Genomic DNA, 14,423 nt, shown 5'->3' on the forward strand with positions numbered 1-14,423 from the left:
TTTGGAGATTTTTTTGTGGGGTATTTTTTTGTTTCTGTTTTTCTTTTTGTTTTGTTTATTTTGGGGTTTTCTTCTTTGAATCCCCCAAACAAAAAGTGTTATTTTCATGAGATCTTTTTGCCAATATTGATCTCTCTCAAAGCCTGGTACTTCAGATTATAAACAAGCGCTGTAAAATAAGCTTGCTGGAATCATGAAAACAATCTCATTTTCAACTGGTAGCTTACGCTAGGACTAAGAAGAGAAAGGCAATACGTGGGGTGGAGTCTCTTCAGAGAGGAATGGTCTTGCTACATTACTTCCATTGTAAGCTCTGAACTCGGCCATAATACCAACAGGATTCCCAAAGGTCACATTTTCTTCAATCATGAGCCGTTTTTACTCTCTTACTAGCCTGTTATCAGATAAAGCAGAGTTACTATTCCCTCATATCTTCATTTAAGATTTTTTTCCTTTGGCTTAGAATCATGAAGCTTAATAGGGCACGCTAAGTGTGTGGGTTACACGTGTATTCCCAGTACCCCAGAGACAGAGGCAGGAAGATTGTAAATTTGAGGTCACCCTAGGATACAGTGTAAGACCTTGTCTCAAAAAAAGAAAAAGAAATAGATAAAAAATAGGCAGCTGCCTAGCTCGTGCCATATAAGCACAGTTCTTAGCTTTAGAGTCATTGCTGGCTGACAGCTGACAGTGATGTTCACATGTGTCTGTCTTTGCTGCCTTCATTTTCTTGGTTCCTCCTTTAATTTCCCCAAATGGTCCCCTGTCTGAGGATGGCAAGACTGACTCTCATTCTACACGTGGAAACAGGCTTGGTTGGTTCCAACTTTAGGAACGTGAGTCTGATGCTCATTGTGTGGCTCTGGCAGCTACAGAGTCGTGGCCACCTGTCATGGTGGCACAGTTCCCATACACACCATGACGTGCCAGTTTCACTCGGCAGAGCTGCCAGCCAGAGGGTGGTGAAGAGGGCTAGCTTGTACAATGTGCTGCTTTTGCTGAAAGGAGAGCTTCCCACTGGAAGGAGTGCCAAGCCAGAGGCACATGCTTCATTAAATTGGTCACATCTGTTGGCACTTGTGGGTGTTAGTGCTGACAAGTGTCTTTCTGCTGGGTTGCATTTTTTTTTCCCTGTGTTCCCTTTACTCTGTCAGTGTTTGCCTCCATTGACCTAAAGGACTGAATTGTCTTAGATAATAGAGACATGGATTGGAACAGGGAAAACATTATCAAGGCAGATCTCTCCTACATTCTAGATCTTGAGCTGTTGATATTCTCTGTGCTGTCTAACTGTCCTAGAGTGAAATGGACTTCCTCAAGGTGAAAGATAACATGATGGTGTGGCTGGTTTCTTTCATGCTCTCCTGGGTCTTCTGAGTTTAAAATCTAACAGTATGGACAAAGATGGGACAGTGTAAAGGTGACATTCCAAGGCGCTCATACAAAGCTGTGCACTAGTTAGAATCACCTGTCTTAGGGGGATTTTGTGTGTGTGTGAAAAAAGATAATTCATAAACACAACTGCAGTGGATACAGCATTTGCCTCAAGATTTATTTTTACTGTTTTTCACAGTTGCTTCTAAGTTTAAAATTCATTTTCCATATGCTTTTTTATATTACATAACTTTTTAAAACTTTAAATAGTCTCTTACATTAGGGATTCTTCCACTCTGAGGAGGTTTGAAGTGTAAATTTAAAGTTAAAAAAAAAATGTGCCAATTGTGGTGGCACACACCTTTAATTCCAGCACTCAGGAGGTAGAGAAAGGCAGATCTCTGGGAGTATGAGGCCAGCCTGGTCTACATAGTAAGTTCCAGGCCAGCTGAGGCTGCATAGTGAGTACCTGTCTCAAAACAGACAGAAAAGTGAAAAGACGTGGCTCCTAGCTATATTTGTTTACTCTGAGAAGATTATTTTTTATATTATTATCGCTTAGTTGCATTAAAAAAATGTGACAGTATGGGGCTGGAGAGATGGCTCAGCAGTTAAGAGCGCTGACTGCTCTTGCAGAGGATCCAGGTTTGATTCCCAGCACCCACATGGCAGCTGTGAACTGTCCTTAACTCCAGTTCCAGGGGAATCCGAAGCCCTCTTCTGACCTCCAGGGCATTGCATGACATGGGTGCACTCACATACACGTAGGCAATACACTCATCCACATAAAATAAAAATAATAAATAAAATATTAAAAAAAGAAATGTGACAATAGAAAAGACTTCTAATGAACAGAGGAACAAAAACTGTTCATCGAGCACCAGCCATATGCAAAGTGGCCTAGTATTATCTTTCTCAGTCACTTTAATGAAATGTTCACACTTGGAGTAAGAATGGCTCCACTAATGCCTGGCAAAAACAGCCAGAAAACCACCAAGTCCAAATCCATCTAGGTTGTGTTAGGTGTTGATGGTTATTAGCATTAGTCACTTTGACAAACCAAGACTAAAAGTAAATCTTAATTTGGGGAATTGCCTGGGTGAAACTCTACTAGGCTAGGTTGTCCCAGAACCCAGAACCAGTTCCCCAGGTTTATTCTTTGCCCATCCCAGTAATAGAAGCATTTTTCCAGTGCTGTGTAGTCTGGCCATGGTTTATTTTGCTCTAAACACTAGACATTTATAAACAAGACCCTTTTGACTTAGATGGTATAATTTTAAAGGTTTCTTATTTTATGTGTATGCCTGATTATATGTATGTGCACCATGTACATGCCAGGTACCTGTGGAGGCTAGGAGAGGGTGTTAGATCCCCTAACACTGGAGTTATAAGTGATTGTGAGCTACCTTATATGGGTGCTGGGACCTGAACCTGGGTCCTCTGGAAGAGCAGGAAGTGCAGTGCTCATATAACCACTGAGCTATCTCTCCAGCCCCAAATGATATGATTTTAAAGGATTAAGCTTTCCAGTTTAGATTCTGGCAGATACCAGAGCACATATACATGCTTATTCATATGACTCCTGATAAAGTGCTGGGGGCTCTGTGGTAGAGAATAGATGAGAAAAAGTTGGATTTAAATTGACAAACTCATTTCATACTTTTCAAATTGTTAGCGGTTGGAACATGGGCATAGCAGTGTGCAGCTCAGTTCATCTGTGAGCTGGGACTCTGATCACAGTGTCCTATGGTAGAAAGGAAATGGAGGCCATTGTCAGTTTTCTAGTCTGCATTACAAAAAGAAGTAGGTAGGCTGGGGTGGCAGCTCAGTTGACAGGGGCTTGCCTATGATGCACAAAGCCCTAGGTTCAGTCCCTAATATCACATGAACTGGATGTGTAATTCCAGCACTTGAGAGGTGGTGGCAAAAGGATCAGAAATTCAAGGTCATCCTCAGGTACCTAGTGAGTTTGAGGCCAGGCTGGGATATGAGACCTTGTCAAAGGGAAAGAAAAAGGACAATGAATTTTAGTATATTGAAAATAAAATTTTACCAGATGTAGTGGCATATACCTTTAATCCCAGCACTGGGGAGGCAGAGGCAAGTGGATCTCTGTGAGTTCAAGACCAGCCTGGTCTACATAGTGAGTTCCAAGCCAACTGAGGCTACAGGGAGACCCTGACTCAAACAAATTAATTAATAAAATTTCAACATGGAATCAATGTAAAATTGTGAAATAATTTCAAAGTCTTCAGAATCAGTTGTATGTCACTCTTAACACATCTCATTTGGGACTAGATGAATTCAAGTGCTCATTCACTATAATGACTTGCTCCTGGACAGAATGTGGTTCTCTGAGGTGCAGTGCCCAATAACTGACAATTGAAGTTTTGCCTTTTATCTGAAATTGTCACTGTGTTGAGAGACAATGCCTAATATCAAACAGTCCTTGAAACTGAAGAAACTTGAGCAGAGACACTGGTTTGGGGTTGGAGGAGTGTAGTAAAATCCTGGCATGTGACTAGGGGAAAGGCTTGATGAATCCAAAGGTTTGCTGTGTTTTCTGCCATGCTTTTCTAAGTCTGAGGTAGCCATCCATGAAGAAGGCTGTTTTAAATTCTAGACAAGATGAGTGGAACATGAGGCCATCATTTTCACATCTGTATAGTATTTAACTTTGTGTTAACAGAGTTCCTTCAAGAGCAGTCCTTTGGGTGTCTTAATGGGAGAGCTGGGGATTTGTTTCCTATCATAGGCCCTGGTCCACAGAAGCAAATTCTTCCATGTATAGTTAAGTAAAACACCAAGTAATTCAGTTTTTCTAGGAAGAAATGTAAAATGATCAGGGAACTTGATTTTGAAGTTAAGAACTGGGAACATTATTTCAGGGAAATTGTATTATGTTTAAGTGAAAAGTTTAAAGTGAGAGCTTTACAAACAACAAATTCAGGTAATATGTTGAGGTGGGCAGAGAAGAGTAAGAACATTGGCCTCCATAGGACAGTCGGACTGAGTTTAGTTGATACAAATAAAGTAGATGAAGCTGGACGAGAGCACCTCTGTCATGATTATTTATCATCCGAGGCCATGTCTCCATATAATCTGCTAATATGAGAACATCCTGAAGTGATTTGACCCAAGCTCAGGAGAATGTGTTCAGGGAGGAGGATTTAGTGAGCAGGGCACTGTGTAATCAAAGCCATCCCTGCCTCCACTGCATGGGAAATCATGGGTTTCCCTTGCTCTGATATAGGACATAGGAGCTGAGGTCACCTAAGCCTTACCAGCTAGACTCCTGCTCCATGTTCAAACTTGTAGCATGCCAAAATTAATCAGCATATTAGCTTTAGGGTTATCCCAGGCTGGTCTTGAACTTGATATGTAACTAAGAATGATCTTGAACTTCTGATCCTCTTGTCTCTACCTTCTAAGTACTAGGATCATAGACATGTACCATCACACCTAGTTTATGTGGTACTTGGCATCCAATCCAGAGTTTTGTGCATGCTAGGCAAACACTCCACCAATTGAACTCCATCCCCAGCCATTGGACAAAATTTTTTTCTAAAACTTTGGGCCAACCAATATTTGTCTAATAATGAGTGTTAGCAGATGCCCAAATGATAAATTCACATGAATACATAAAGCTTCCAATTGGAATCATGCTTACTATTACAGCTTTTTGTTGTGGTGGTGGAGGTGGTTTTAGTGGTAGTGGTAATTATAATTGTGATCTTTTGTTGTTACATACATATAATGTAATTTTTTAGGTAAAATTATCCTTTGTTTGTTTGATAGAACTAGATATACTGAAATATAATGGTTCTTAGTAAAGAGAACTTGATTACCAGTCCATCCTGCCACCTGAACAACTTGGAACTAAGTCATGAAATTTTGAGAGACAAGCTTGGACTCAGCATAAGGAATAATATTTCTAATCGCCCAGAGTTTAAAGGGAACTGGGCTGTGTTGTGAGACACTCATGTGTGCCCATCACTGGTTACTCAAGTTAAGGCCAGTTGGCCCCCTACTGGAAACATCCTGGAAACGATTCTCCTCCATCCACCCAACATGTGGTACCTCTCCAGAGTCAGTCATGTCCTGATGCTGTTTGTTCAGTATAGTTCTCAGTGGCTCCTCTAAGTCAGGCATGATGCCAGGGATGCAGCTGCATGCAACTTAGTACTGAGGCTGTTGCTCTGGGTCTGTAGAGTGTCAGAAAGCATGTTAAAAGGGCCAGTGGCTAGATAGTTGTCAGGATTCCTGATACCCAGACTTGGGTGGACCTAATTCTGTATTTTTAGTAAGATCCAGGCTCAGGTCCAGGGCACCAACTCTGAATAGCACTGGCTTAAGGCAGTGGTTCTTTTCTGGGTGTGATTTCCCCACAAAGGTCATTTGGCAATGTTTGTGACACAGCTGGGTAGGGGTGCTCCTGACATCTGATGAGTAGAAGCCAGAGATGCTGCTAAACTTGCTGTAATGCATGGAATGTCTCATCTGGGGTGGTAACAGAAAATGCAACATTTATAATATACTGAAGAGTGTCCTGGTAGAGAGTGATTAAGGCAGTTTATAGGCTATGGTTCCTCCTAACTTAATCAGAGGGATTAGTTAGGGACACTTGCCCACAGGCAATCAGACTGACTATTGACTGTTTACAGTAAAGTAAGTGAATTTGGAAGTTGCGACTGCTTGGGCCCAGAATGGGGGTGTGGCTTCACAGTTTAAGTGATGTTTGACAGCTTTATAAAATGGGTAGGATTTTGCCAGAAGCATTCTAGCCTAAGGGAATGGGGTAAGCAAGGCAGGAATCTGTTGAGTTGGCTTGTGTGTCTAGGATGGAATTAGAGACCAGGGAAACCGGAAAGGTGCCAGGTGGTCACAGTAGCAAGGCCACTAATGAAAGCCACGTTCAACAAGGGTAACCCTTAGCCGAAAGGCAACAGCAGGTGTCTGTCCCAGCAGGAAGTGGTGCTGCTCACGTTTTCGTGAGCATCCAGGGGGTTGAGCTTCATCACCTTGACAGATATCTCAGCCCACATGTAGAAGACATGAGGTTAAGATCTCCACCCATGCACTATAGCCCTACTGGCAGTTTATAGGACATGAAAGACTGACTTCCGTCCTGGGGCTTTGCCAGTCGATCCTTAAGGAATGCATCATATATATGCATAAGCATGTACACACATAAGCACTTGTTGACCTCCTGAGTGAGCAGTTTTATGAGAATTATGGTGTACCTTAGACACTGTACTATATGCTTGGCACAGTTTGAGGCAAGGTGACTCATCCCCTTGATTGTTGAATTGCAGCTTGTCGGAAATTCCATTGCTAAGCCGAGGAAGTTTCAGTGGTTCACATGCAGCATTTATCAAATGCCACCTGTGGTTCTGGCACTTTACCAAGTGATTTTTTTTAGTGTTTAGTATTTGATGTATTTATTTATTTCTTTTTGGTCTTTTTGAGGCAGGGTCTCCCTGTAGACCCAGCTGGCCTGGAACTCGCTATATAGACCAGGCTGGCCTCAAACTCCCAGAAATTTGCCTGCCTTTGCCTTGAGTGCTGGGACTAAAGGTATGTGCTACCACACCTGGCTGATATGGCTTTTTATATGTACATATGGCTAAGAAAACTTTAAATACATTAAGGATTATACAATTAAAAGATTTCTCTCCTACTCTGTTTTTCCTCTAGAAAAATGTCTTATAAACCAGTGCAGTCAGTTTCTCATGTATTTTCTAGAGGTTTGCTTTGCCTTCATGTAATTTATAAAACAAATGGCTAGCGATTCCACTATAGTTTTTCCCTCATGTGTGCTAAGGTAGATCATTAACCCCATTTTATAGATGAGGGATGTGCGTATAAGTAACTTGTTGGATGCAGTATGTAAGTAGCAGGTGGCAGAATGGAAGTCTGACCTAAAGTTCTGGTAGTGGTACCCAAGCAAGCTAATGATTGCTTCTTCCAAACAGATGCAGTGTTGGTTCTGTTACTTAGACAAGGGCTGATGGTTTCAAAGAGGGAGCAGAGAAAGCACAGTGATGAAGCCTACCTATGACTCTTTTGTCTCCTTCCAGCACTCAGCTCTGGCCACTACACTGTGTTTTCTACTGACCACAGCAGTGTGTGGACACACTTGCCTCCACAGAAGGCAACTGAGGCACAAGTGGCTGCTACCTACCTCTGGGGCGTCTCATGATTTCCCATGTTCAGTGGTATTTTGACTTCTCGTTGATGCTGAGCCCCAGTACAGGTTGGCTGTTACTTGACCCACATGCTAGGCAGATGTAGCCCTTCAGCATAGTAGTAGAGATCAGAATTATTTCACACGGACAGCAGAGCAGACCCAGCCTAAGCTCCCTGATGTACAGAGCCTGGTCCTATCCTGACCTAACAGTCTCAGAGCTATGTAGACATTCCCAACCCCTCTGTTGTGATAGCAGTGGTGACTGCTGGGCTCGTTCTGCAACCACACAGATTGTTTGCAGTCTCAAAGTTCTCAGCACCAGCTGTCAGGATGGTCCTGTAGGTGATTGGCAGGTTGGGAAGAAGGAACTTGGTGCATGGGGACTCTGGGTTGCAGCATCTTTGTGGTCAGAGAGTCCTTACAGTGGCTTCCATACAAGGCTTACAGTGCCTTGATGTGGGACATGTGTTCCATCTGGAGGACATTGTCCAGCCAGAGTACAGAAATGCACAGTGGCCCACAGGGATGTACTATCTGGGGACTAAACTTGGGTTTCAAATAGTGACTGGGGTGTATGTTTGAATTTTAGCTTCTAATGCTAGTAAGATGGAATTGCCTGACTTATGCATTTATCTCCTCTTGGCAGGTAACAAGGAGGGAACACATTCTTCCACCTTCTGGGTGTTGCTGAGTATCTTGCTGGGAGCAGTGGCCATGCTGTGCAAAGAGCAAGGGATCACTGTGCTGGTAAGAATCCACACATAGGCAGGGTCTGCTGTTTGCACACATCTATTCCCTCTTAGAAAGACATGCTGGGCCAGCCTGCCTTATGGCCTCCTCTTCTTCTCCATCCCATTGCCAGCCTGAGGTTTATGGACCTTTCTGAACCAATGGCCTGTGCTGGCACTTGGAGAATTGACTACTGGTGCTGCTGGCTGTGATTACTGAATAGTGGAAATGGATGTGTTGGAGGTTCTCAGGGGGCTGTGGTTCCTGTCTGTGATGAGGCCCCATAGAAAAGCAGTTTGAGTTCCCTGGGACACTCTCAAACTTCAACCATCCTACAGAGAGCAAGGGCCTGCCCTAGAGAGTGTTGGATCTTGACTGTAGCAAGGGCAAATGCAACTGAGAAATTAACTTATGGTAGTTTTGCCAGCCATCAGTACCTTCCAGAAACCCACATCCTTGACTGTTCCCCAGTCTCCACCTAAGAATGAAACATCAGCCAATACTAGAATCAGCTTGACCTGAAATGAAGAGTGCTAGTCCAGTTGAGGTTTTTTGTTTGTTTTTCTTTCATGGTGCTAATAAAGCCATAGCCTTGCACCTGCTAGTCAAACACTACCACTGAGCTGCATCCTCAGCTTTAGCCTTAAATTTCTTCCATTCACAACCCCTTTCCACATGACACATTTTACACAACCTTGGGTATATAGGTATATAAGATAATTTTATTGATAATACATCACAAAGAAATTTTTTAATTTTTTTTTTAAATTTTATGTGTATGAGTGTATTGCCTACATGTATGTGAGTGCACCCGTGTCGTGCAATGCCGCGGAGGTCAGAGGAAGGCTTCAGATTCCCCTGGAACTGGAGTTAAGGACAGTTCGTAGCCACCATGTGGATGCTGGGAATCGAACCCGGGTCCTCTGCAAGAGTAGTCAGTGCTCTTAACCGCTGAGCCATCTCTCCAGCCCCAGAAATTTATCTTAAAGCAATTCTTTGGTTTGTATCATTTTACCATTTGTTAAACAGGAAAGCAAATTTGCTTGTCAATGAGATGGATGTGCTTAGTTGTCTAACACAGTTCAATCTAAAGGTACACTAATTTGTACATCATTTTGAATGATGGTAGGAAAATATTAAAAGTGTTTGTTTTCCTTAATTAAACCATTATGTTTCTGTAAGAAAACTTTGTATGTAAAAACACTGCAATTCATAACATATAGTAATCTGAGCCGAGGTATTTCTGGTAGCATCCATTGGCATTGTGTGGTGTGAGTGGCATGCACAGTGCAAAGTGTGCATGTTGTATGTTCGGAACCAAGGCTGCAGTGAAGTCACACAGTGCAGCGAGTGCTGCTTAAAACACCTTGGATTCATTATGTGTTTGATTTTTCGTTACTTTTTAGTCATTGCATATTCAGAAGCTTTTCAATATTGCCAAGTTTTTTGCATCCCCCCCCCACTTAATTATGTGGTCCCACATGGGATCATGACCCACAGCTTAAGAAACTTTGGTCCAGTTAGTCTAGCATTTAGAGGTGTGCGGGGGCCAGGAAGATGGCTCAGCAAGTCAAAATGCCTGCTGCCTAGTTCAATCCCTGGAACCCACATGGTGGTGGGAGAAAATCAACTCCTGCAAGTTGTCCTCTGACCTCCACATGTGTGTCATGGAATGTGTACCTTCCCTCCCCCAAAATAAAAATTTTAAATAATAAAATAGAGCTGGAGAAATGGCTCAGGGTAAAGGACTAAGTTCAATTCCCAGTCCTCATATTGGGCATCACAATCACTTGTAACTCCATCCAGCTCCAGGGGATCTTAAGTCCTCTTCTGACCCTGTAGGTACCTATACACATGTGGCATACATTCACACAGAGACACACACACATACAAGTGAATAAAAAATAAAATAATAAAGATGTGTATAGGATATGTCAAAAGGGATTTCATTCTCAAAAGACTTAGTTTAAGCAGGATGTGCTTCATCACACATTTTTACAACTCAGAGCCTGAGTCTCTTTTTATGTAGTATAGTAAATGTATCATCATCATTGTTTTTAAATTTTGGAGTATATTCTATTTAGTAAATGTGAGGTCATATTCATAGAACAAATTCTCAATGAGTCTTCATTGAATGAGAGAGAGAATCAGTCTCTGAAAGAGTCATTAAATGTTGCCGCATATTCATATTAGTGAGCTAAGTGTTGAGTGTGTTATGTTCATACACTGGCCTCCACTGGCAACATCAGAGCAGGCAGGGGGGCTCCTGAGCAGACAAATATACCACTTCTAGGTAAGATCTGAATAGGTTTGAATCCCAGGAAAGGAGACACATTAAAACTCATTTATATCCTCCTCTAATTCAGCCTTTGTTGGCCTTAATAAACAGAAAACTTAGAAATTGAGGATATGAGCAGAGAAATGGAAAGCCGTGTTGTGGGAGTTGATTGACTGTAGGAATAGCTTGGGAGAGAAAGAGCAGTCAGAGTTTGAGGGGTTGACACAGTCTAGGCAAATGTTGGTGGTTTTATTAAGCTCTGTCTCTTAAGATGAAGGTTAGCAAGCAAAGATATGACAAAGAATTGCTGTGTAAAGACACTTACCTCTCCTGACTTTTTTATTTAAAGTTTACTTTATAAGCTGGACATTGTGGCTCAAACCTATAATCCCAGCACTGGGGAGACTGAGTCAGAAAGATTGCAGACGTGGGACTAACTTAAGCTACATAGTGAGTTCCTATCTCCAAAACAAAGCAAAACAAAACTTTAAACAATTTTTTAACCTTGTCACTATGGGCATTTTAAGCAAGCTGCTTCTTGTGGCAGAGCAATCCTGCTTTGTAGTCATTTGAGCAGCATCTTTGCCTGTAGCTAGTAGAGGTCAACAGGACTCCCCCCGTCATCCTGAAATGCCTTTCATTTCCAGGCACCCTGTGACAGTCCTCCTGAAGAGGACCATTGCTCTGAAACCTGATGCTAGTATAAAGGGTGACTTCAGGGCCAGCAGCAGCATCCTAGAACTTAGGAGGAATTCAGGGTCTCCACTCCCTCCCCAGGCCCACTGAGAAGGAATCCACACTTAACTGGGTCTGCAGGTCACTCCTGCACACATTTTCATGTTAGAAGTGCTGAAGATAAGGCTGAATTTGATAAAATGTGAACGCTTTGATACCACCTCTAACTAAGATGGAGTATTCCCTAGTACCACCCTTGTGTTTGCTCAGTCTCTGGTGACCATTACTCTGTCACCTCTCAGTGGCTATCACCCAGGCAGAAAAATAAACAGCATGAGAAGCTAGTATCAGCTGAACAGGGAGTTCCTGCCCTCTAGAAAATGGTTCACAATCAAGCAGAAATGGTCTTCTGTGACCCACAATGATCATGTGTCACATGAGTGAATAAACTCATGATTCTTTGAAATGTTTAACCTGGCAGTGGCCCATGGATTGGATAATTAGTGACTCCCAGCATTTATGGGAGAGGGTTAAGTAGGGATGTCATCCTTGCTCTGAAAACCACAAATTACCACTGGTTTCTGATGATTTCTGATCTTCTTTGCCACAGACCCCAGCCATGTAGGGGCAGCTTTAACCATATACACTGAGTATATTCAGACCCCTTTATGCAGATTGGGCAGGGGAGTCTACTGATGACACTGCCTCCCAAAATGACGTTTAGAGAAAGTCTACCACAGGGTAGAGATGAGGTTCAAGACTGTAACTGTCTATCAGAGCAGCCTGGCCATCATGGTACCTAGGGAAGCTGTTAGTATAGGCCAAATGACAGTAGCCCCCAGTGGATTCCCAGAATTGAAGTTATCCTAATAGTTGAAGTTCACCTAACAATTGTGGACGGTTCTGCACAGTGCCCAAAGTGTTCTCCACACAGCAGGCCAGGTCAGTGGAATGCATTAGCATCTTCAGTGTGTAGCATCCAGAGTTGCTCTAGGAAATTCTGTTCCAACAAGCCAGAAGGGGAAACCATGAAGCAGAGCATCTAGATCTTAAACTAAACCTCCAGAATCACATGTTCCCTTCTCTCCAGGTTCCATATACAAAACTGTATACCAGCCATGTGACCTGATCTGACTTTTTACTTTCCCCTGTGTAGGGGAGACTAGGAGATGGGGTCCAGCTGTGTGCCCAGAGAGCAGAAAGCACTAGTGGACAATGAGATTCCTACCTGAGGGGTCTCCAGGGCTCCTTCAGAGAGTCTGATGTGTGTTTGCACTTGACGTTTCCTTATATGGCTGGCTTGTTAAGTCAGTGGCTGCTTTCTTAAACCATAATTATTGCCCAGGTAGCTGAGTACTCTGTTACACAAACTAAAGGACCATTAGAGACATGGAATGTGGGGGTACACACAAAGACCCCTGGGGAAATTCTCATAGGAGCCCCAAATTTTAGCTGTCCTGAATCTTATAGCAGTCCTCCATGCAGACCATGGAATCATTACTGACAGGGATTCACTAGATGATAAATGTGGTGTAATGTATTACCATGAGTTAAGTTCATACAAATTGGGTTTTCTTTTTAAATGTCAGGGTGTTCTCCCATGACTGTCTCCTTTGTACTCCTTGACCAGGTTAAATAATGAAATTGTGACTAACTGCTAGGTAAGCAGAGCCAAGCTCTCCCATCACTAACTGTGTTGCTTTGCTTCCTTAGGGTTTGAATGCAGTCTTTGATATCTTGGTGATAGGCAAATTCAGTGTTCTGGAAGTCATCCAGAAGGTATTACGTAAGGACAAGTCATTAGAGGTGAGTTTCATACTTTTATTCCAAGCTGAGACACAGAAAATGTCAAGTACCAGCCAATTTAAAAATACCATTTTCCAAGTATTTCTTGTGATTTAAATTCTAAAGTAAGCAACTTTTCAATGTACCATGTCGAAATTGTTTAGGCAGAATAATCTCACTTGTGGCTGGTTGGTTGGTTGATTGATTGATTGATTGATTGACTGATTGATTGATTGATTTTGTGGTACTGGGGGTTAAACCCAGGGTCTTCAGTGTTCTAGGCAAGTGCCCCACCATTAAGCTAATCCCCAGCCCCTTTCCTACTTTCTAATTTTGAAACAAGGCCTTCTTAAATTACAGTGGTTAGCCGTGAACTCTGTCTAGTCCAGGCAGACCAACTGTACAAAGTTCCTCGCATGAACCAAAGTAACTGTACTCATGCCTCAGTCTCCAAAGTTAGTTGGGATTACAAGTGTGTTCTACCACACCTACCTATGCTTTCAGTTGAAAACCTTCAACAACAAGGACTTTTTGGTATCCTTTCAGAGTATTGGTGTGCTCAGGAATGGGGGCCTCATCTTCCGAATGACCCTGCTCACCTCCGGAGGGGCCAGCATGCTCTATGTGCGCTGGAAAATCATGGGTACAGGCCCACCACCATTTACTGAGGTGGACAACCCAGCTTCCTTTGCTGATAGCATGTTGGTTAGGGTGAGTACTAAGCCTGGCTCCTTTTGTGTTATTTTCTTTCCCCACCAATCCACAGATCCTTCATCCCTCCTCGGCACCATCCCCACCACTCATAAAGTCCCTAATAAATGATGCATCCATATGTTTTACCCTTGCTGAGGACAGTTTAGAATGAAGCCAACTTTTTATTAAGGTTTTGGGAAGGGTATGTGTCAGGTCCTTACACAGCTGTCTCTTGGTGTCCATTGAGAGTTCCAGGATCCCCCCAGAATACCAGAATCCAGGGGTGCTGAAGTCTCATGTAAGATAGTAGAATGTTTACATATAACCTGTACACATCTCCTGTGTGCTTAAAATCATCCCTAGCTTCTGTGTTGGGCCTAATACAGTGCTGTTCTTCACATCATTCTTGTGCAATTCACTGAAATATATCAGTGCTCAGAAAATTTAAGTTTTGCATTTTGGAACTTTCTGGAATGCTTTTTCTTCCAAATATTTTCAGTCTTTAGTTAAATTTTTGGTTAGTTGGAGCTGCAGATTCAGGCCCACAGGTGGAAGTCCAACTATCCTCCTTTCTAATGAAAGCAGAGTGCCCCTTCTATTATCAGGTTCCATGCTTACCTTATTAAAGTGCTTTCTGACTCCATTACTTTTGTTACAAGGGAACTTGACAGGGCTGGGTTAAGACAAAATGTACCACTA

General features: G+C 42.6%; 1 protein-coding gene across 3 annotated transcripts in view; it reads left to right on the forward strand.

The window, feature by feature from the left end:
- Tmtc4 (transmembrane O-mannosyltransferase targeting cadherins 4) overlaps window positions 1-14,423 on the forward strand; it is a 77,211-nt gene that overhangs the window by 22,152 nt on the left and 40,636 nt on the right. For all 3 annotated transcript variants that reach the window (XM_029563374.1, XM_008832720.3, XM_029563375.1), the window contains 3 exons: window positions 8,211-8,311; window positions 12,960-13,052; window positions 13,578-13,742. In XM_029563374.1, the coding sequence (XP_029419234.1) occupies window positions 8,211-8,311; window positions 12,960-13,052; window positions 13,578-13,742 (359 nt within the window). The remainder of the gene's footprint in view (window positions 1-8,210; window positions 8,312-12,959; window positions 13,053-13,577; window positions 13,743-14,423) is intronic.

The sequence above is a fragment of the Nannospalax galili genome, unplaced genomic scaffold (genome assembly GCF_000622305.1).
Source record: "Nannospalax galili isolate Female #2095 unplaced genomic scaffold, S.galili_v1.0 scaffold1316, whole genome shotgun sequence".
NCBI classification, from domain to species: Eukaryota; Metazoa; Chordata; class Mammalia; order Rodentia; family Spalacidae; genus Nannospalax; species Nannospalax galili.